Below are 21,127 nucleotides of genomic sequence, written 5' to 3'. Positions count from 1 at the left end.
GTCTCCTGATTTGTGTTTAGTTTTGTGAAACTTTTTGTATTGGTTTTACATTTGACAACAAACTAAAAAAGGAAATCCACTGCAGACGTACTCATTGTTTTAATGTTTATAGTGTTATGTCAAACCGCGTGGATCCACTGGGCATAGGCATAAAAGGCACCTGATACCAAAGTTGCAGGTATGAAAACCCTGTACCAGAAGTGAAAAACTAGGTGGCTGTAGCTCAGAAGGTAGAGCAGATCATCTGCTGATTGGAAGGTTTATGGTTCAATTCCTGGCTCCCCCAGTCTGCATGGGTGTGTTGGATAGTGCTTTGAGTATTCCAGGAGAGTAGAAAAGCACTATGTAAGAATCAGTCCATAATGGTACAGGTTAGCAGCATGTTTGTACAAACACTGCAAGTTGACTGCAACATAAAAAAAGTTAGCACCTTATTCCTCTTGATGAAAACTCAGGAAATATCTGCATTTGTACTTTCCCCAATCCACCAACTTGCACCATTGAGTTTATTGGCGTATGGATTAAATACATGATGTGAAGCATGGAAGAACAGAGACCGCTTTTAAGAGCAGAATTCAGATCTATTTATTATATTTCCATCATGCATTCATTTCATGCTGAATATGTGCAATACATACACAGCTGTATGTTAAGTGTGGCACAATACCAACAATATGCTATTTGTATAAACACAAAAAAATATGGTAAAAGCGAAAGGATGTGAAATTATTCTGAAATTGATGATGACGTCAGGGTTTCTCTCTTCAAGCTGCAAAAGAAGCAATAATTTAGTGAAGCTACAGTAATTATTTGTTGCTTTTTCATTTACCTGAAAAACTGTATTAAAATATCAGGTTATTGTCAAATTGGTGCACATTTGTTGGACAGGCAAAAAAAAAAAGGCTTCCTGTAGGTGTTCCTGTTTGTAGTTCTAAAGTATTACCTCACGGGTAGAGGAATTCCCTCTCAGACAGCTGACCTTCTCAGTGTGGATAGAGGTATTCATCTTCAGCCCGGTTACCTGAGAGAGAAAAAGAGCCGGTAAAAAGACTGAGGGTGACTCTCTTTACATGTCCAACACACTTAAAACTTCAGTGCTTCAAGTCCTGTTAACTGCTCAGTTTGTTGTACAGCTCCACTAAGGAGCAACATGTGTTGGTGTGCTGTGCTCGAGTTTTACTTGGCTCATAGTAGTCATAGAGCAGGACCACAGCAGGCTTCAGGTTGTCCACTGGGAACTCCTCTATGAGGTCCAAGCTGTGTTCTACAGGTGTGTCCTTCACTAACTGCACAGGAAAAGACACAATGCACTCGTTAACAAGTACAAAGATCATCATCTGGTATTTCTCACTGTGATGTCCTCTCACCTCTCGTAAGTACACCACAACATGATCTTCCCTTTGTTCAACACGATCCACCAGCTGGGCACCTTTGAGCTGTGAAAAGACAATGTTTAGTTCAGTTATCTTCACTCTCACTGTGGGAATTCTTACAAAATTCCTGTGAGGAAAACGTCATAACTGACCTTGTCATAAGACTCCGGGTCTGGGACGTGTCCAGAGAGCAATTTGATATCCAGGATCACCATGTTTGTAGTGCTCTGCGTTCCAGTGTATCTGCAAAGAATCACTCATGTTACTGACTGGTGCTAAGCATAGGCTATCTGCTGATTTAGCATGCTGCTAAAACAATACCTAACCCTACTTCCTGGATAGGTTTCCAACAACTACGCCACAGCAGTCAGTTACACTTGCACTTTAATGTCCATCAATTTTACAGTATCTGCAGCCTGCTGTGTGATCGGTTAGCATAACTGAGACTAGCCTCGCCCTCCAGACCAATCACTATGTTTGTGATTGGAAAGGAAGGTTGTTGTTGGGGTTTGGAGTAGAAACTACTACATTTCTCAGATGCACATCCAGCAGGGCCTTACATTCCTCTACTGTAGCAGTAATGTGCTTACTGAGTACTTACTGGGACTTTATCAGCAGAGTGAGTTTGGGTCGGGAAGACTGACTGTTGTGGTTATACTGCACGTTAACCTCCACGCTCAGAGTTGAGGAACCATAAGGATTTGGGATGTTGTACCGAACAGCAATCTGAAACAAAGTTAACCAAGAAAGATTTTATATTAGGATTTCTGCTCTATTTTCCTATAAAATATGTTAGAAGAAACAGATGTAGTATGTAGCATAGATTAGGTGGCTCCTGCACAGGAGGTACAGGTCACCTACTGATCGGAAGGTTGGTGGTTCAATCCCTGGCTCCTGCAGTCTGCATGTCAAATATCCTTGGGCAAGATACTAACCCCAAGTTGCTCTCCGATGCATCCATCGGAGTGTGAATGGGTGTGAATGGCGTTAGAAGCGCACTCAGTTTAGAGACAGTGCTTGTGAGAATAGGTGTGAATGTGGCATGTTGTATACAATGCTTTGGGTACTAGTAGAAAAGCGCTATATGAGAATAATTACAGTAACACAGAGTAAACTTGGCTTAAAAGAAAAAAAATCGCCATTGGCTACAGTTTTGACTACGCTAACATTTATTTATTTAATTTAAATGACAAGTGAACAGTGACTTCATCTTTATTTGGAACAACCAGGTTGATATGGGCACTGACCTGCACAGAAACACTTGTGCTGCCTTTCATCTCCACGATGTACTTCCCTGCTATGTTTTCCACTATTATCTCCTCCTGGTAGAGCAGTCTGTTGTTTCGGTTGACGTGGAACGTAACCTGGCCACCAGGAGTAGCAACTGCCACTTTGCTTGAGCCTCCTTTTTCTGAGCCCTCTTTGCTTGAGCCCTTAAAACCGAACACCTCAGTGGAGTAGAATGCCAGAGCCTGAAGAGCCACCACTGTGTCCTATATAAGATGCAAATACAAAACAGAAACTACTTTGAATACGGTATATTCATATTAATATGAACATTCTCTCACTCACACACAGTAAACACTGGACTGAACATTGTTGCAATCATGGGCAATCACTACCTGGGCTGACCTAACTGAGGCTTTTATATACACTCTATGGGAGTTCACTACCTGTGTTGAGGAGAAGCCTCCATAATAGGTCTGCTGCTCAGTCAGCCACCTCACGATGCTGAAGGCATAAGCCAGTTCTTCACTGGTCGGGGAAGCACTGATTTGGGCCAACAGCACGTAGGAGCTGATCTCCACTGACAGGGAGGCGGACGTTTCTGTTGATTTCTGAGTCCAGTAGATGAAACTGCCTGAGAGCCGCACACAAACAGACACAGAGACACGACGTAAGCTGCATTTCTGATGACGAGGGATTGATGGGTTCCTGCATGAGGCACCTTCACCTTGCTTTTCTGCAACCTTGTCGAGGTACTCTAGAAGGTGAGCGCGGGTCTCCACGTCTCCTGCCAGGGTGAAGACGTACGCCAGCAGAGCTGTAGTGTAGGTGTTGCTGAGGTCATTCATGGAGTCTTTGAGGCAAGCCAGGCTCTTCTTCACCACAGAGTTCTTTAACAATTTTCACAATTAATGTGTCAGAACAAAATTCAGTATACTGATCAAAACAACAGGAACAAGTTTCAGAGTTACATGTCAGCAGTATGTCAGTGAACATGGTCTTATCTCCCTGCAGCAAAACAGAACAGATGTTGATGTCTTTTATGTGCATAATAGCAGTCAGTGAGTGAAATACTTTTTAATTATCACAGTGAAGAATGAAAATGTTTTTGTTATGAGATTTGTTTTTAAATAAAGCTGATAGTTGAGGCTGGATCAGGTGAGCCCTTAGTTACGTTGCAATTGGCCTTGATCTTATACTTTCTGTTGTGAACCCCTTAAAACTTCTTCTGTCATACTGCTATAAAATAATAACCACAAATGAATAGAAAAATAAATTCAAATTACACATCAAAAGACTAAAGTCAAACAGGGGGGAAAAGCCCCCAAAAGACAAAGGCAAACACGCCACGGCTCTCTGTCCACAGATGTCAGCATTATAAACCCGTGGTGTGACCTAGTGAGCTTTTCAGTTCAGCAGGATACGTCATCATCTCCAAAGGAAGAGCACACACATGTGAATTCTTTCAGCCACAGGGGCATCTACCTACTTTTGCATATTTCTTATTCTCCAGAAACGTCGCAGTGATGTACGCAGTGAGAGTGACTTCGTCCGACACGCCACCCTGTGGATAGAAAACCATCAAAGAAACTTTATCAGCAATGTGCCTCCAACGTGCAGGGATGTGAATTTCTAACCTGCGCATATTGTAGACGGTGTGAGTGTCGTGTTTCAAAAATGTGTCCTACATATTCTAATAAACAGTAGAGGTTTTAGATATGGGCGACATGGGCGGTTGCCCGGGGCAGCATCGTGGTTGGGGGCGGCATCACGGGCATCGGGAAAAAAAAAGAAGAAAATGCTCGTACTCATGCTCCCCTGACGTCAACCAGCGCATACTGGGAATAGCATAGGCACCGATCGGTTTCCTATCGCCCATTTGCTGGGAGTAAGGGCGCCCTCCGTTTGCGAGGTGCGCCTGCTGCTTGCGGCTCAGAGAGGAGAGGGCGGGGCTGCGGGGGAGTCTCTGACCGGCTGGAGGGGCATCTAATAACCAACTCGCAAAATAAAACAAAATAAAAACAAACACGAAAACACCAGACTTCATGATACAGACTTATAATTTGCACCGATGTTTTTTCGAAATTCTATATTAAAAAAAAAAAAAAGCGAGAGCCCTCGGTGCGCCTGCTCGCTGCTGAAGTCAAAGTAAACTTTATTGTCATCTCCGCTACAGACAGTCCAGCAAATAGAGAGACGAGACGACGAGGCTCCAGTTGCAGCTGTGCAAGTAAACAAACAACAAATATAAGAAGAGTAAGAAAATAAATATACACTTTAGGACTCGGGGTAAAGGATCAATAACAATTTAAAATTTACAGTTTGATGATTTAAAGTCTCACACAAGCCATCGAAAGGGGAGGGGCCAGCTGCTTCCAGATAGAGCACATTTCATTCATAATGATGTAAATCCAAGCCCACTATGTGTTCATGATCTGAATCCTGGGTTGTGTGAAATCCCAGAAATACACCTCAGACAAAGTGAATCTGTGAACTAAGGTGTAGGTGTGTTAGGTTATGTTGTGGTGATCCTCGAGTCCTCGAGGAGTTGTGTTCATACCGGAGTGCAAAATTCAAACCAATGTAAGATGGACAAGAAAAGTTCAAAGCCATCAGGTGCTCAGTTTAGAAAAAAGAGAAAAGAAGAGGAGGAGAAACGAGCAACAGATGCAGGTAAGCAGACGTGTGATTGGATAATGGCAGCTCATCCTGAACCAATCAGAGTCAGAATACTTTATTAATCCCTAAGGAAATTATGTGGGTTACAGTTGCTTCAAGAATAAATGGTAAAAATAGCAACAGTAACAGACTAAACTCCAAACAATACATCATGTTACAGATTTTAATATTAATTGTCAGTTGTTGATTTGTCCAGTTCTCATTGTGTGGCGAATTATGATGGCTGTTTGGTAGCTGTTTGCATACAATGCATACTTCATGTGTGTGTGTGTGTGTGTGTGTGGGGGGGGGGGGGGGGGGGGGGGGTGCCAGAGGGAGTGTTCGCCCAGGGCGCCAAACAGGCTAGGACAGCCACTGCTAATAAATGTAGCTTCTACCTCCAGATCCAGTCATTGTTTACATATTGTAATGTGATCTAGGCTGGTATTATTTATGGATTATTCTATGAGTAACAGTTTTCTAAGTTCTGACAGGCAGTTTCATGCTATACAAGTGTACCTTCATGCCAATGTGAATGAGTCTCCCTGACATTTTAAAACAGCCATTTTCTCGTTGTTGATTTTCCAGCCATGTGTTAGACTCTTCAATGTTTCTGGGATCGATGTGAATGAATTTCTCAGCTCGTGCAAAACATTTCACCACAAAAGCAGTCAGCCTGAAAACAAGTAAAAACACACAAAAAACTACAGTTTTATTACCGTTTAAATGTAATTTAAATATTTTTGGAAATGCGAGTGAGAATGATAACAGGATGAATCACATTTCATGAAGAGGCAACAAACTCACAGCAATTTCTCTTGTGTCTTAAATGTGGGACACCATATAACTGTGTGAATAACGAGTGATGTTCTCACCAAGTGCTTCCCTCCCCTGTTCCAAATGCACTGTAAGAACCATCAGTATGCTTGTATGTCAGCTGATTTTGGTAGCCTGTAAAAGAAAAGAAAACTGATGTACGTGACAGAAAAACAAAAACATGAGCCTCTGAGAAAGAGATACCACACTCTTTGGAAAACTTATTTTCTTATTTTGGTTTAGAAATTCTTATCTCACTGAGTGATTACTTCATACTAGAAGTGAGGAAAAGCAAAGCCCAAATGTAAGTGAAGGAGGGTGTAACATGGAGATTTCCCTGCAGACATGCTAACAGATATCAGGTTGTAAGCTGTTTGGATGGGCTTGAGAAAAAAGCATGGCTGATTGCGCTGGTCTGTGCAGAGTGAACAACATCAGACTCCATCTCGTTATTCTGGTGAACCACCAGTGCACAAGTGATCTACAAACCCTGACAGCAAGTAGGTGAATTCTCCCATTTCAATATCGCTAGCTATCAATAAAGAACAACTTACTGCTTAAAAAAACCGAATGAAAGTGAATGGTACATTGGTTTCTAACATAAAACTACTGAATGCAGTCAGCGGCAGTACAAAAGTGACCAATTTTTTAGTTTTAGTCTCTTTTTTTCCCAGTGAGTCGTCAGTTCTGAGATTAATAATTATCCCTCACGTCATACTGGGCTCTTTTTGTGCCACTTTTTTCATTCGTATGAACGCCATTTCCGCTGTGTTGGGTGTAGCATAGCCAAACTTGCCACCCGGTTTCGTTTTTGTAAAAAATTCAAATTTTCAGTCTGATTTTCTTACATCAGCCTAACACGGCTTAGCAGCAAAAATACTCACACTCATCACCCTAGGGACCGTTTTGTGCCCCATTGAAACCCATTATAAACGCTATTTTTCACGGCAAAAAAATTACGGTCAAATCGATCGTGATCGGTTATGTTTCCGTTTCCGTTTGCAGTACTGGCCTTAGAGTTGTAATTTTTTTATTTGTCCACCGGGTGGCGCCCTTGCTCCACATTTGACCCCGGGCTGGAAAACAGCGGACTGCTTAAACAGGCCTGCGGGAAACGAAGCCTCATTTCCGGCGTGCAGCAGCGGCTTCGCCCGCTGATCGGGCGGGACCATTTTCGGCCCCTAGGACCGTTTGAGGGTGCATTTTTTTTTTAATCAACAGGAAATGACGTATTTGTTGTGACGTGGTACCGGACGTGTGTGTTGGAAAAAGGGGTCCGACGCAACATGCCCCGGTCATCGTCGGGAGTTAACCCGGGAGGATGCACTGATTTCGGCCTAGAGGAGGAGCATTTGCTGCCTGGAGACCATTTTCTGGTCCTGAAAAAAAAAAAAAAAGGCGATCGAAATGAAGGTTGGTGCCAATCTTTAGTCCATCTAAAGGCCTAATTATAATAACAATCAAATATTACTTCAAATGTTTTTTTTAAAAAATATTTCGTTTTGTTTTGGGGGGCTAAAAAAAACGGTGCGCTCATGTAATTAAACTGCGATTAAAAGGGTTAAAACCCCCGAAATATAATTAAAACTTTACATGGATAGTTCAGGGAGAAGTAGTTTTAAAAGACTGGCTAATTTAAAGTGGAAAAAAATATGAATATATAATCTTTTTATAGCATTTTTCGGGCGTGGCAGAAAATGGTCCCCAGGGTGATGAACGTAAGTTTTTTAAAGGATGACGTGATTAATTAGCTAACATAAACCAATGCAAGCTGCAACCAACCACTGTACTGTCACAAGATGACGCTACAAAACCAGAACCAGAACTTTAAGCACTTATTTCTTGAATCCAGGTTCCTATTCAGAGTAAATATATCGCAGAGTAGCGCTCCATGGTGTAAAATAGGACAGGGAGAGACTAGCAAACATGTCTGAAGCACTACACTGAGGATACGTCATCATAAGCTGAAAGCTGCATGGCTTTCTGTGCTCTGCACACTGTGGTTGTGGTACTTTTACATATAAATGAGGATCTGTTACAGAGGAGTTCACACAATCAGACACATCTTGATGTTGCACAATGGCTCCTAAAAGAATATTTCGGAGTGCGGCTTGAGGAAAAAAAGATAAAAGTCTGTATGTATCGATTCTATCTGAATAAATTTGACAGTTGAGTTTCTTACCAGAAACTTATGTATGAACATACTTAACAGTAAATAGACACAGTTCATTTTAACCTGAGATAACAGATTTAAATGATGATGATGATGTTTCTCTGAGAACATGCTTGTTTTTTGTCAGCCTGTTCCCCAACTCAAGGGGAATTTTTGATTGATTGTATGGCTGGCATTAGTTGTTATCTACTTACCAATGTTTGTGTGTGTGGTTTTTGTTTGTTGTTTGTTTTGTGTTGCAATTTAGAGTTGGCTTTTAATTTTGAACAGATTCAATTTCATATACACACAGTAGTTTTCACCTGGCAAGCACTGGCTTAAAGTAATGAAGTTCTCCTTCATTTTAGCTGATGTGTTTGTCATTAGAACACGCTTTATTGGCTGTTTGCTTTACAGCATAAGTAGAACTGCAGCATCATGCATAATGATAAGAGCTAGTGTTTTTCTCACAACATTAAAAAGGTGTTTTGGTTTGCTATTTTAACATAAAACCTATGAAATGTCCAAATTGCTCAAAATTCTGCTCATATTTTATTAATATACATTTTAAAATAAAATAAGAAATGTAATTCATTTGCCTTTTTCTACTTTGTGTATATGTGTTCCTCTTCATCTAGTTATGAGCATGTGTGTGATTTGTATATAGAAAATCCTTCAGAGCCTTCAGTTTTCAGGCCCCTCTTCTGTGGAACCAGCTTCCAGTTTGGATTCAGGAGACAGACACTATCTCTACTTTTAAGATTAGGCTTCAAACTTTCCTTTTTGCTAAAGCATATAGTTAGGGCTGGACCAGGTGACCCTGAATCCTCCCTTAGTTATGCTGCAATAGACGTAGGCTGCCGGGGGATTCCCATGATGCATTGAGTTTTTCCTTTCCAGTCACCTTTCTCGCTCACTATGTATTAACAGACCTCTCTGCACTGAATCATATCTGTTATTAATCTCTGTCTCTCTTCCACAGCATGTCTTTATCCTGTCTTCCTTCTCTCACCCCAACCAATCACAGCAGATGGCCCCGCCCCTCCCTGAGCCTGGTTCTGCCGGAGGTTTCTTCCTGTTAAAAGGGAGTTTTTCCTTCCCACTGTCGCCAAAGTGCTGCTCATAGGGGGTCATATGATTGTTGGGTTTTTCTCTGTATCTATGAAGCGCCTTGAGGCAACTTATGTTGTGATTTGGCACTATATAAATAAAATTGAATTGAATTAAATTGATTGCAATATCTTTAGCTTTTAGTTTGGTTCACAAAACTTCAAGATTTTATTATCAACATTTTCTACTTAAAGTATGTTTAACTCAGCTGGTAGATCTGGCTTTGAAATGTCCTAACCTAGGCATGACTTTTGCTTTCCTTGCTTTAGCTTTAGAGAAGTGCTGCACTCACCAGTGATTAGATAACTGGTAGCCTTTTCCTCGATGGTTGAGGTGAGCTGCTGTGTGTCTTTCAGGTACTCGAGGATGAAGATGTTGGGGGCGAGGAGAGCCATGTTCTGCTCTCCACATCCACTTGGCAGCTGCAGCAGACTGTCGAGGTTCTTCAGAGCCCGACCGAGAATGTCACCTGATGGAAAAAAGTCTCACTAAAGCTGAACATGTAACTAACCCATCATCTAATTTCAAATGAGTGAAAACATGCCAACAACCTAGAAAAATACCAAATACATCAAATGCAGTACTTTGTTGTAATCCGATGGTACTTTGAGTATGCTTGCTAAGCTTAAAATCAACTCATGAACTTCTAATAGAGCAATAGGTAGGAAAAAACAGCCTCACAGCATAGTCTTTTAATATTAATTGAAACATTATTTATATATCATATGTAATTTTTCATGTAGTAGGTTTACCCAGGACTGATATAAAAGCATGGGCAGAATCTTCAATCACATTGTACGGAAGTTCAACCAGAACTTCTTCCCTCACAGTTTTTCCTGCACACAGACAAAAACAGCCACGTTACATGGGGAAGAGTACAAGTGTGGTCATTTCTTCTATTAGTTTAGTGAAATGAAGTTAACATTTATTGAAATAGTGGTATTAAAAGAAAACTGCTCTACTAGGCGATAGCCTTAGAAAACCATGCTGACCTTCTGGGAGTAGTAGCAAGTTGAAGGTCTTTGTCACCTCAACTCCCTCTGGCTGAGGGACATGAAGATATAGCATTAACATTTATACCAAGATGGATTGACTTTCTCCCCCCCAAAAACTAAGGTGGTGAACACATTAGCATCTTGTGTTTATGGCACCAACCTTCACTATGAGGGGTTTTGTCACCACGTCGATGCGACCTCTGTCTGGAACAGTTACGGCCCCAGAATCACATAAATCCACTGAAGCCACTGCCTCAGCAGACACAGTCACTTCCACAACCCCTAAAACACATCAGCGAAAATGACTTTCAAAATCCTGCAAACGATCAAACCCTCGTTATTCAAGGGATCTCAGTGTCTAATGATTCAAAGGAGAAGTGGTGGGAAAAGGGGCACATGGCTCCTTCACACTGAGACCCTCTAGCATTTGCTCCAAAGCTTGACCCTCACCTAAGGCCGATGGGGTCAAGCTCCAGCTGAAGGTCTTGCGCTTGCTGGCACACAAACAAGATGTGGTTTGGTCACCAAACAGGGAGGTGAGGGTGTAAAGTGAGGAAGATGCTGGTGTTACAGTGATCTGTTCCAGGGACAAACAATACATTTTAAATATAGACTCTTTTGAGGAACAGGTTTAAATGTGCTCAGTATTTTCATTCATCTCAGAAATACTGAAGTTTTTCTTTAGTAATTCTGTGATTCTTTGCTGCTCGTCAGAGTTTAACTAGCAGCACAGATTACCATCATGCAGCTGGTCAGGTAGCTGAAGACAGTTGCCTTCAGTTCAAAGAACTCCCCCCGGATGATAGAGTAGGGCATGGTGAGCTCGAGGAAGAAGGGCTGGAAGACTTTCAAATCTTCACGAGGAGCCAAACCAAAACCCTCAGAAGACAAGCAGAAAGCCTCCGTCTCCCAGGTGGTGATGGTGTCTGGGACGGTGAGGGTCATTTCCTCTGTGCCCGATTCTCTGAATCAGCCCAAACACACAAGAACATTCTGTCAGGGGCTAAAATATACTCAACAAAACGTTTTTGCAGTGTGTTTTAAATGATGCAGTATTGGACACATTTTTGCTGAAGAACTTCTAACAATAGCAGCACAAATGTTTAACCTCTTAAGCCCCAACGTCCCCTGATATGGGGGCAAAAGGCAGGAGATCAGTTAGGCTTGAGAGGTTAACTGAAGCTACAATTCCAAATCAGTGATTGTTAATTTATTTCAAACAGGTAAACAATATACAGGTACATTTAGAAAAGAAAATAAGAGAGAAAAAAATACTAAACAAAAGTCAGCACATTTCAATATTGCTACTGTTCTGATTCAGTTACATGTCGAGAGGGAAGAAGGAAACACTTATTTAATCCCACCCCTTTGCCATAAATGATCAGTTAATATTTAGTTGCTTCCTTACTGATATAACCTGTAACAACAATAGTGAACAGATTTCTGATATACTATACACTATAATATCACATCATGATTTTTTTTTTTAAATAGAGACATTCACTTAATTTCAATATTTTCCTTTTCTTTATAGTTTGAGAAGATCATATTTTTATAACTCTTTTTGAACAGTTTTATGTTTGGACGTCGCTTTAATTCCATATTCAGACTGTTCTACAGTTTCACTCCATGCACAGAAACACAAAAGCTTTTTCTTGTAGTACGGACCTTCCCTGTTTTGAAGTTGCAAAAACTCCTTAAATTATAACTTCCTTCATCATCAAAAAACAAAATGCACATAAAAATACTCCAAATCTTGATGGGAGAACTGGTGAATCTTTGGTTTCATTATGCACTCAAAGACTTTTCTCAAGCACTTAATGTTTATCAAATCAGTTTACAACACAAGCTCACCTAACGTCTACCAGATCCCATATCCAAGTCTCTGGGAAGAAAGTACGGACTGTTTTTATGGGTGAAATGTCAGGAGGAAGTGCCGGAGCACCAGAGGCAGCTGCATCTGGTATTCTCTCTAATATGTCCAACTTGTATACTTGATAAGGACCCTTCCAAAAGCACTGGTCTACAAAGAAAGCAGAAAAAGAGATTGAAACAACCATAAAGATAACTGCTTCATTTTTCTTTCAAATGATCAGCATCACTCTTCAAAGTCACCTCGATAGTATTCTCTTCCTTTGTACTTGAGGCATGAAGGCAACTGAATAACCAAGTTGGTTGCCATCTTCAGTCCTACACTCTACATAATCCAGCACATACAAATAGTTCATTACAGGAAAAACAACAAAAAGCTTTTTACTAAATATGACTTACAGGTACGTATGCAGATTACCTGGAAAACAGTGTGGGCATCATTTCTGCCACTCTCAGGAAACGGCAGAATTGATCTTTTTGGTCTCACTTCCATGCACTCTATAGGATCTTGAACCTCATATGGGACATAGGTTGCTTTCCTGACAGGAAGCAAGTCATAAATCTGAAAGAAAATATGTATGTATGATCTTTCTACTGTACACTCTTACTCTTGCCAGCTGTTCAAAAGAGAAAAGGAGGGGCTGTGCATTTGGTATTGAGCCTTCAACATCCAACATCCCACCTGACCTGGTGGTCGTTAAAAACGCTGTTACCTTTTCAGCATTCAGAGTCTTCCCCGGCTCCTTGATGAGGACACTCTGGTCGATGGCACTCACACCACACAGAGAGTGCGGCAGGGCCGTCACCTGGAAGTTGGTCTCATCTCCTGGGACAGCTGAAGGTGGTACAAAATGTACCGACACCTGATGCACACAAAACCCAAATGAAACCATCCAGATGTTAATATGTGAGGTGAACTCTGGTGGTGAACAAAGGTGAACTTTGAACAAATATTTGGCAAGTAAAATCATGTGATACAAATGGATCTGACTGTATTCTGTATAAATAAACACCTGTAATTCGAAATGACCTCAGGTTTTGTAATGTTTTGTAAAATCTAATCTAAAATAATGAACATGGAAACATTACAATTTGGCATAAAATGATAACAATAATCTTTTTGAGTTGAGGTTACTCACTTTGCAAAGTACTAAAAATTAGTTTTAGTAAAATTAGCAACATTTCAATTTCAAAAAATCTATTTTAAGTTGAAAAGAAGATAATTATTTATAGATTTTTTTCATCATTGTAATTTTCTGTTTGAATACTTTGAACATTGAGCTGGACAGGTGACCGATGGATAGGTACAGAAAACCATATAAAAAGTGTCACTTCATGGCCCGTGTGACCATGGTAACATGAAAACACCATGCTTACTCAATGTGTTGCTTGCTTGTGGAAAGTTAACTATTTAAACATTTATGGCCAAATTACATATTTGCGCATGAACTGGCGTACTACAGTCAAGTCTGATTTGCATGTGATGGCTCCAGAAATCTTTAACCATGACATGAAAGAATTTTTGCTGGTACACCTACGAGTAAATGTTATTTCAGGTTAGCCTTATTGGCTATCTTGATATTGATAATTTTGTAAAAGCGTCGACTAAGTAATCTTTACTGACCTTGTTAGTGAAGCACTTCTCAGTGGAGAATTCAGCACTGTGAGCGATCACATTCTCACTGGGGAGGACAGCATAAGCCACAATCTGGATGTCTGGTGTCATCTCAGGAGATACAGTCAACTTCAAGGACACCTCGCCCTCATTCACTGAAACACAGAGCATCAAAAGCTACTTTACTGGGAAAATTTGAAAGTCAAGATCAAAGCCATGTTTAGCACACCTGTTTGAGATGTAACTTTAAGCTCTTGATGTCCGTGAACGGAAATAACTCCTCTGGACAAGACCTTGATAATTTTGGAGAAAATGACACAAGGAGACAGTCAGCAGCAAATATTCACTTCCTTTCTTTTTGCCGTTCTGCTTTGGTTCTTTCATGTGACTTGATTGAGTAAACTAACGTGACTGTTAAAGCTATTCATCTTAAATTTTAATGAAAGCACCTACACATTAAAAAACAAACTTTTTTCAATGGTGTGACTTTGACTTTCTTGGTCAAGCGCTTACAAATGATCACACCTAAATAATACCAAAATGTTACCATACAGGTTCTTATCATGGTGTAACAGAACGTTCAAACTCCACGCTGTCATTGAATAACATTAAGGCCTTTGACATGCGTCTTTCTACTATGTATTTTCTCACCAGATACATCAGATCCACAGAGCCTGGGGCCTCTCCCACGATCGTGTACCAGATAGATATGGCTTCTTCTGTCTCACACGGAAGAGGTTTGTCCTTCGTCTTTACCTCCAGGAAGCTAACTGTTTTATCATCAGGAGAAGACGGTTTGACCATGGACAAAGTGTGAGTTCCAACCTCAAAGAAAGCAGTTCTATATCCAGCATAATCCAGAGTCGGCGCCAGGCTTGCCTGGTTGTGGAACAAAACATAAATGAACGAAGGAGGGGAACATTTGGGCAGAAAGTTTTAGCTGTTCATGAAATCACAGCTATTTTATATTATAATATATATATATATATATATTTATATTATAAATGTCAGTGCAGCTTTTCACTTACATGGAGTTGGACGTCACCTTTTAATTCGTTTGTGCTAAGTGAGAACACGGCAACACCTTTCTCGTCAGTTTTTACATTTTGTATTGAGCTCAGGGAAATGTCTCCCTCAAAGAGGTACACGATGCGGTCAGGAATGGGTTCACCATTATGATAAACAGCTTTGACCTGTTGAAAGGAAAACGATGATGTGTGGATCCACAGGATTTCAGCTGTATTACAAAATGATGATAACTGAGAAAAACACTTACTTTTCCTTGCACATTTGTTCCTGGTTCATAAATGTCGGGAGTATCAACAAAAGACACTCTTCCAAGGACATATGAAATCGTTATGCTTTGCTTTTGTGATATCAAAACACCTGAAAAAAAAGCAATAGATATGATATATTGTTACAATACACCAAAGTGCGTCGTTACAATAAACTAAATATGAATATAGTCTTGCCTGTGCCCTCCTCTTCCATTTTAACGGTGATGTCCAGGATATCGTTCAGTGCTGTTGAATCAACTTTGTTGAAGTTTGACATGTTGACGGTAAAAGTGGTACAGCCTTCCTTATCTGCCTAGAATATATTGTGAAAACAAAATAAAAGTTGATATTAGCCGTTTCTCAGCACGACAGCCATGGTGATACCCGTCATCCGAGTTTGCTCCAAGAGTTTAGCAAAGCAAATCATTCAGATCTGACACAAACATCACATATATGCACATTTAAAGCAGTGGATCAGACAGTCTTCAGACAAAACAAGCCTAGTGCTGAAGGCCCTAAATACAAGGGTTATAAGTTAGTCGGCCTTACACTTACTATTACTACTATCTTCTTTGCTTTTGCGTTAAAGTAATGACTGATAATATCTAAACACTACTGGTCTGTGCACACTTACAAGGACTAGTTTGACAAATGACTCTTTGAAATTTGCTGCTTTTCTTTTAGTGAGTTTGAGTTTTGCTTTGGGCTGTTGCCGTGAAGTCAAACAATTCAAAAAGGTCAAACCAAAAAATGTTATTAATATTTTTACAAGGATTTTAGAGATTAAAACATTTTAATTTGAAATGTGACTGACAATTTAAGAGAGTTCCCTCTGAAACACGGAAATACTGAAGAAGGCACAAAATACTCGGATACTTGTAGTCTGAGAGTGAGTTGTAGCTTTGCAGGGATACTCCACACCAAGTTTACGTGTGGTAACATTGTAGTGGTTGTATAAATTATGTATATAGTGAATGCGTAGTGCAGGAGTTTACACATTCCCAACAAAAAATGTTTCTGGTTTGCTTCCAGGAGGAGACATAAATCTCTTTGGGATTGCGCCAGGAAAGGCCTCGTGCCTTTAAAACATCACTCAACTAAATGAAATGTTTGTGAATAAGGGAGCAGTTATAATTCCTGCCTAATTTATTTTAATCGCACAAACAAACTTGAGCAGAAATTTGTAATAAAGAAGAAAACACCCTCTATGCGAACTTTGTTTCTGCAGTGATGAAACTGAACCTGTACCTGCTTCGTCTCTGAGTGACACACAGGATTTGTGTCATCATGTGAATTACTCTCATCAATGTGCTCTGCAACTCTGATCCACTCTGAACCGTGAAAATGTCCCAGAGTAGGTCGGCACACACCTACAGTGACCCTTCCTGGCACCGGCTGCTTAAATGTATACCTGTTAAAATTAAAAATAAATACATAAATAAAACAAATAAGAATAAAATCTAGTAGACATCTGTCAGTTTACTTACTTTGAACATATTTGAGCCTTAAAGCTCTGATCTCCAACACTCACTTCGTCAGGCACTTTTATAGTTACATCGAATTTGGGCAAAACTGGGGACAAAGTGTCCGTGTCAGTGTTTAAGCTTCACTGCAAATGGGAAGAGTGTAACAATCAGCCCAACTTACCATACTTCTCCACCGTGAAAGTGTAATATACTTTGGATTCACCCATGGTCACAGTGATTTTGTATATTCCCTCACGAGCCTCAGAACTCAAGAAGTATGAAAGCTGCAGTATTTTGTTATCTGAATTTGTCTTGAGCCACTGCCCGATCCTGTTCCCGCTTGGATCCTGTTACATGCAAAATGAAAGAATATAATTAAGAATATAATTAATAACCAAATACGTGGGTCAAAGAATTATTACTTCTCTCAATTTGACTTTGAAAGGTGTTAATCATACGTATATACAGTGTTGGGGAGTAACGGAATACATGTACCGCCGTTACGTATTTAAAATACAAAATATGAGTAACTGTATTCCGTTACAGTTACCGTTTAAAAAGCTGGTATTCAGAATACAGTTACTTTGTTGAAATAAATGGATTACACGGCGGTACTTTCCTGTTTCATATTGTCGCGGGTCAGGACTGTTTGGGTTTGTTTGACAGCTACGTTCTGTTGTTCCAGGCGGCAGCGCTACGGTTGCCATGGTTACAGTCTCTGCGACTGTGTGTTTCCTGGGTGAGAGAGCGCCTTTTCGTTGTTGTTGTTGTGCTAAGCTAACAGGCAGAATGCTACAAGCATAGCTCTAAAGAATGTAGCATCATGGGCAGTGTAGTCCGTGCTGCAGGGAGAATGGACTGCCATACACGTTATGTGTCTGTGAGCGCGAGGAGGGAGAAAAAGGGGAGTGGAAAGGTACGAGTTGTCGTCGAGGAAAAACGGGAGCTGGAAGCATGTAAATATAATAATAACCACTGCAGCCAAGAAGAGAGCCTGACGAGCCCAGTTGTAAGTAAGCTATTAAGACTCGACTGTACACCGTGTTCGTGTTTTCCTCCGAAACATTAAGCAGCCTTTCAACGCCTCTCTCTGTCTCTCGCAAGAAAAGTTGACCCACACAACAAAGTAAAGCTATTTTTCGGCTACGAGCCGACAGGGACCCCGCCGTATTAGTCAGAGGTCCCTTTACTACAGTTCGGAGTCGCGGACCTTCAGTAATAGTAATAAATCACACAGCAATAGTACATTCACGTTGTTGTAAAAAGCATGATAATATATTAAGTAATCCAAAGTATTCAGAATACGTTACTGTCATCGAGTAACGTAACGGAATACGTTACAGAATACATTTTAGGGCATGTATTCTGTATTCTGTAATGGAATACATTTTAAAAGTAACCTTCCCAACACTGCGTGTATATTATATGTATTCACACATTAAACTCTTTAAATTAATGCCATGATTTGTTAAAAACAACAATAATAATAAAAACATGAATAAAATAAACATAGTACTATGACTTGTGTGTTCATATTGTTTATTTATTTTTAAATGCACTACTGTGTTCTTACCTCCAGTTCGATGATGTCATACTGCAACAAAGGAAGGGAAAAAGGTTCAAAGAGCACAATGGTTTCATGTCATCTTGCAGTGTTACAGTTATTAGGCTTTTTTGTGAGTGCTCCACACTTTAAAATGATAGCGGCTTCAGATGAATTCAGATGAAGATTTATGTAAGCTACATAATGACAGCTGGGAGGTAGAAACCGCCTCTTACGACTTCACTGGATAAGTAATCCAAAATTCATGGAAGTAACTCATTTTCATTGCATTCATTCAAATGCATAAGCTGTCCGTAAATAGGACCTAACAAAGTTTAAACACTCACCAGTGTACTAGCAGGTCTCAGCTTGGAGTCCAGTGTGACAACTCTGAAATGCACTTCAAGACACATCCAAAGAGACTGCGTGAAAAATGATCTCTAGCAGTGTCACAAACCCTAAAGCTCATTATATTCATTATTAATTATATTATATAACTTCTAATGGCTTCTCTGAGTTTAAAACTGTTGATGTTTGGGGATACATTACTTATACTTCCATATCATGCTTATGCTGCATTGTTGGGACAGATAGCATGATTGCTCATTTTTACCTTGTTGTCCGGGGAGATAGATGGGTTTATCTGTTTGGATGAATGTCTGCGGTTTGTAGGCTCTGATCAGGACTTTTCTGACTTCTTCTGACTGAAACCCGCTTCCTTCAACCTTCACCTGAAAATCCATCACCTCTTCATTTGTCACAACAGGAACCTGGAAGCACAGGATATTTGTTTGGCTATATGTTTTAGCCAGTTGCTAAGTGGGCACATGTTTCGAAACTAACTTGGACCTCACACATTTCGCTCTCCAGCTTTTCTATTAAAGTCATGTGGATGATCAAAAGAGAGAAAAATTATTTCAAAAACAAACGGGCTATATATATATATATATATATATATATATATATATATATATATATAAATGCTTCTTTTGGGAAGCTCACCGAAAAAGCAATGCAGGTATGAACATCTTGAATGCACGTGTGCAGTGACATTAGGGTTGCGCTCTTCGCTGTTGATTTCAGGGTGACATTCACAACCACGGGCTCAGTGAGCTCCAGAACGCTGACACAGAATTTGGTCTCAGCTCCAGACTCAAGAACTGCAGGAACTGCCACTAGATATTGCCTGCAGACACAGAGATACACACATACAGCAGTTACCTCTATGGATGTGAAAAAGAAAAAATCTCAAATCAGAATTCATGTGCACCAGTTACAAATTTCACAGGACATAAAAAAAGAATCGATCATAGAGGCAAACTTACGGTCCAGGTCCTGCTTGGCCCACATGCGCCCAGCTGACAAAGGCGCACAACGCCCATGTCCAACTCAGAATCCCAGGTTGACCCATAACTGACTATGATGCTCCTCAGAGTCAGCGTCTGTTAAATAGCTGCCGATGCAGAGGCCCCACCCATCTTCAGCCACACCACAGACAGCACACACCTTTGTTCCCCGTTCCAGGAAAATGAGAAGTAAATATTTTACATATTTCATACTGGTTGACGTGTGCCTTCAACTTTCAGTGGTTTAAATAGAGTTTTTAACTTTTTCATTTGTGCTTTACAAAAGAACTGAAAGAGATCCAGGAGATTGTTTTCTATTTACCCTATCATACGTTACCATAATGATAATTGAGTGATTTGTATATATCATATTTGTATACATTAGAGCTATTTCATACATTTGTAAAATCTGTAACATATTTATAATAATAATACATTTTATTTGAAAACGCCTTTCAAGACACCCAAGGACACTTTACAATAGAATAGAACACATAATAGAACAATGACAAAATGAAGAACAATAAAAACAAAAGCACAAAATAGAATAAACAAACAATAGGTTCACAGTGAATATGCAGATTTAAATAGATGGTTTTGAGTGGGGATAGTGTATTGTTTAAATAGTTTAGTCTGTCACTGTTACTGTCCTGGAGCAATTGTAACCCACGTAATTTCCTGATTGTGATCTGGCTCAGAAATACAGATTTACCATGAAGTTTAGCTGACAGACCTCTGTCACTACATCTATTTTTAGATAGACGAGTGACGATTATCTGCACAAAGACAAGAGGAAAGAAAGCCAAAGGGGAGAGAAAGAGACGCTTTTCCACTTAAGCACTCAAAGCATGTGTCATTCACCCGTTCATATGAGCACTTTTTTCTATACCTGAGTGTTTTCTGTTCAGCATTCACACACATTCACACTCTCAGGGATGCAAACTGGAGACTGGAGCAGCCAGAGATTGAACCATCTACCTATTTTAAAAGATACAATTCTTTAATGCATTAATGTGTATGCATTCCCATTTAAAAAGAATGGAATTACACAAATAGTCATTGGATTGAATAATTTTCTGCTCATTGATCCAATCTAAACACAGGGACCTGGATGTCTGGCCTAAACAGAAGACTTTGGGCTTCAATCGATGGGACAGTCTTAAGCCAAGCTGCAAATGCAGCAGATCAAATTTTTTCAGAAATGAGCTAAGTCTGAAGAAAGGATTTACAGTTATCCCTCCATCATCTATCGCCCTTGGAGTTGTCTGATAAATTCACATAGGCTGTGCAGAGTGCACAAGAAGAAGATACCAAAAAGTCAGAGAAACCAAAACAAGAGTGTGACAACAACAAGGACACTGCTGGAGTTTGGCAAAAATAATGATCTACTTCATTCCCCTTAAATGTCAGCCGCTAAATAATAATTGTGAGCAGATAAGAATGGAGCTCAGCAGCCATCATTATCAATCCCCAAGGCTAAGCACGGCTTTCTGACAGGGTGAGCCACGTGGAGGCACCAGTGTCTGGCCCTTTTAGTGAGACACAACAACAACATCAGAGCCCAGTTTCCTTGACTCTGTGTCAGCATCTCTGCCTGGTCATCTGCAGGCTGCTGTCAGCTTCCTTTCAACTCCAGGTGTAATTTCAAGGGTCTAGTTCCCAAACCACCTACTTCGC

General features: G+C 40.2%; 1 protein-coding gene across 1 annotated transcript; it reads right to left on the bottom strand.

Moving 5' to 3' along the window:
* Window positions 1-560: 560 nt before the first annotated feature.
* LOC146559031 (alpha-2-macroglobulin-like protein 1) lies at window positions 561-19,567 on the bottom strand. Its single transcript, XM_085244640.1, has 36 exons — window positions 19,430-19,567; window positions 19,107-19,290; window positions 18,718-18,874; window positions 18,452-18,504; window positions 18,135-18,155; window positions 16,743-16,908; window positions 16,583-16,667; window positions 16,344-16,506; window positions 15,291-15,408; window positions 15,095-15,204; window positions 14,847-15,011; window positions 14,470-14,697; window positions 14,048-14,111; window positions 13,828-13,973; window positions 12,917-13,066; window positions 12,622-12,765; window positions 12,447-12,528; window positions 12,186-12,354; window positions 11,070-11,295; window positions 10,782-10,908; window positions 10,492-10,613; window positions 10,329-10,380; window positions 10,089-10,172; window positions 9,629-9,805; window positions 6,134-6,209; window positions 5,778-5,934; window positions 4,090-4,164; window positions 3,328-3,490; window positions 3,047-3,234; window positions 2,621-2,866; window positions 1,975-2,099; window positions 1,526-1,616; window positions 1,368-1,436; window positions 1,181-1,286; window positions 944-1,021; window positions 561-769 (listed from the first exon to the last, which is right to left on the bottom strand). Exons 1-35 carry the CDS (start codon window positions 19,513-19,515, stop codon window positions 984-986), a joined length of 4,413 nt encoding a protein of 1,470 aa, XP_085100766.1. The 5' UTR covers window positions 19,516-19,567; the 3' UTR covers window positions 561-769; window positions 944-983.
* Window positions 19,568-21,127: the final 1,560 nt, after the last annotated feature.

The sequence above is a fragment of the Mchenga conophoros genome, linkage group LG14 (assembly GCF_057382185.1).
Source record: "Mchenga conophoros isolate Kocher_MC1m ecotype Shallow Benthic linkage group LG14, M_conophoros_male_GT1.1, whole genome shotgun sequence".
Classification (NCBI taxonomy): Eukaryota; Metazoa; Chordata; class Actinopteri; order Cichliformes; family Cichlidae; genus Mchenga; species Mchenga conophoros.
This window is presented reverse-complemented; position numbering and strand designations above follow the sequence as displayed.

What these genes read in the sequence shown, in the direction of transcription:
- LOC146559031 (XM_085244640.1), bottom strand. Translation starts at nt 19,515, where the DNA reads ATGGGTCAACCTGGGATTCTGAGTTGGACATGGGCGTTGTGCGCCTTT. An exon ending in ATGCCCACACTGTTTTCCAG is followed by an intron (nt 12,529 to 12,621) that starts GTAATCTGCATA and finishes TGGATTATGTAG; the next exon opens with AGTGTAGGACTGAAGATGGC. An exon ending in CAAGGTTGCAGAAAAGCAAG is followed by an intron (nt 3,235 to 3,327) that starts GTGAAGGTGCCT and finishes TGCGGCTCTCAG; the next exon opens with GCAGTTTCATCTACTGGACT.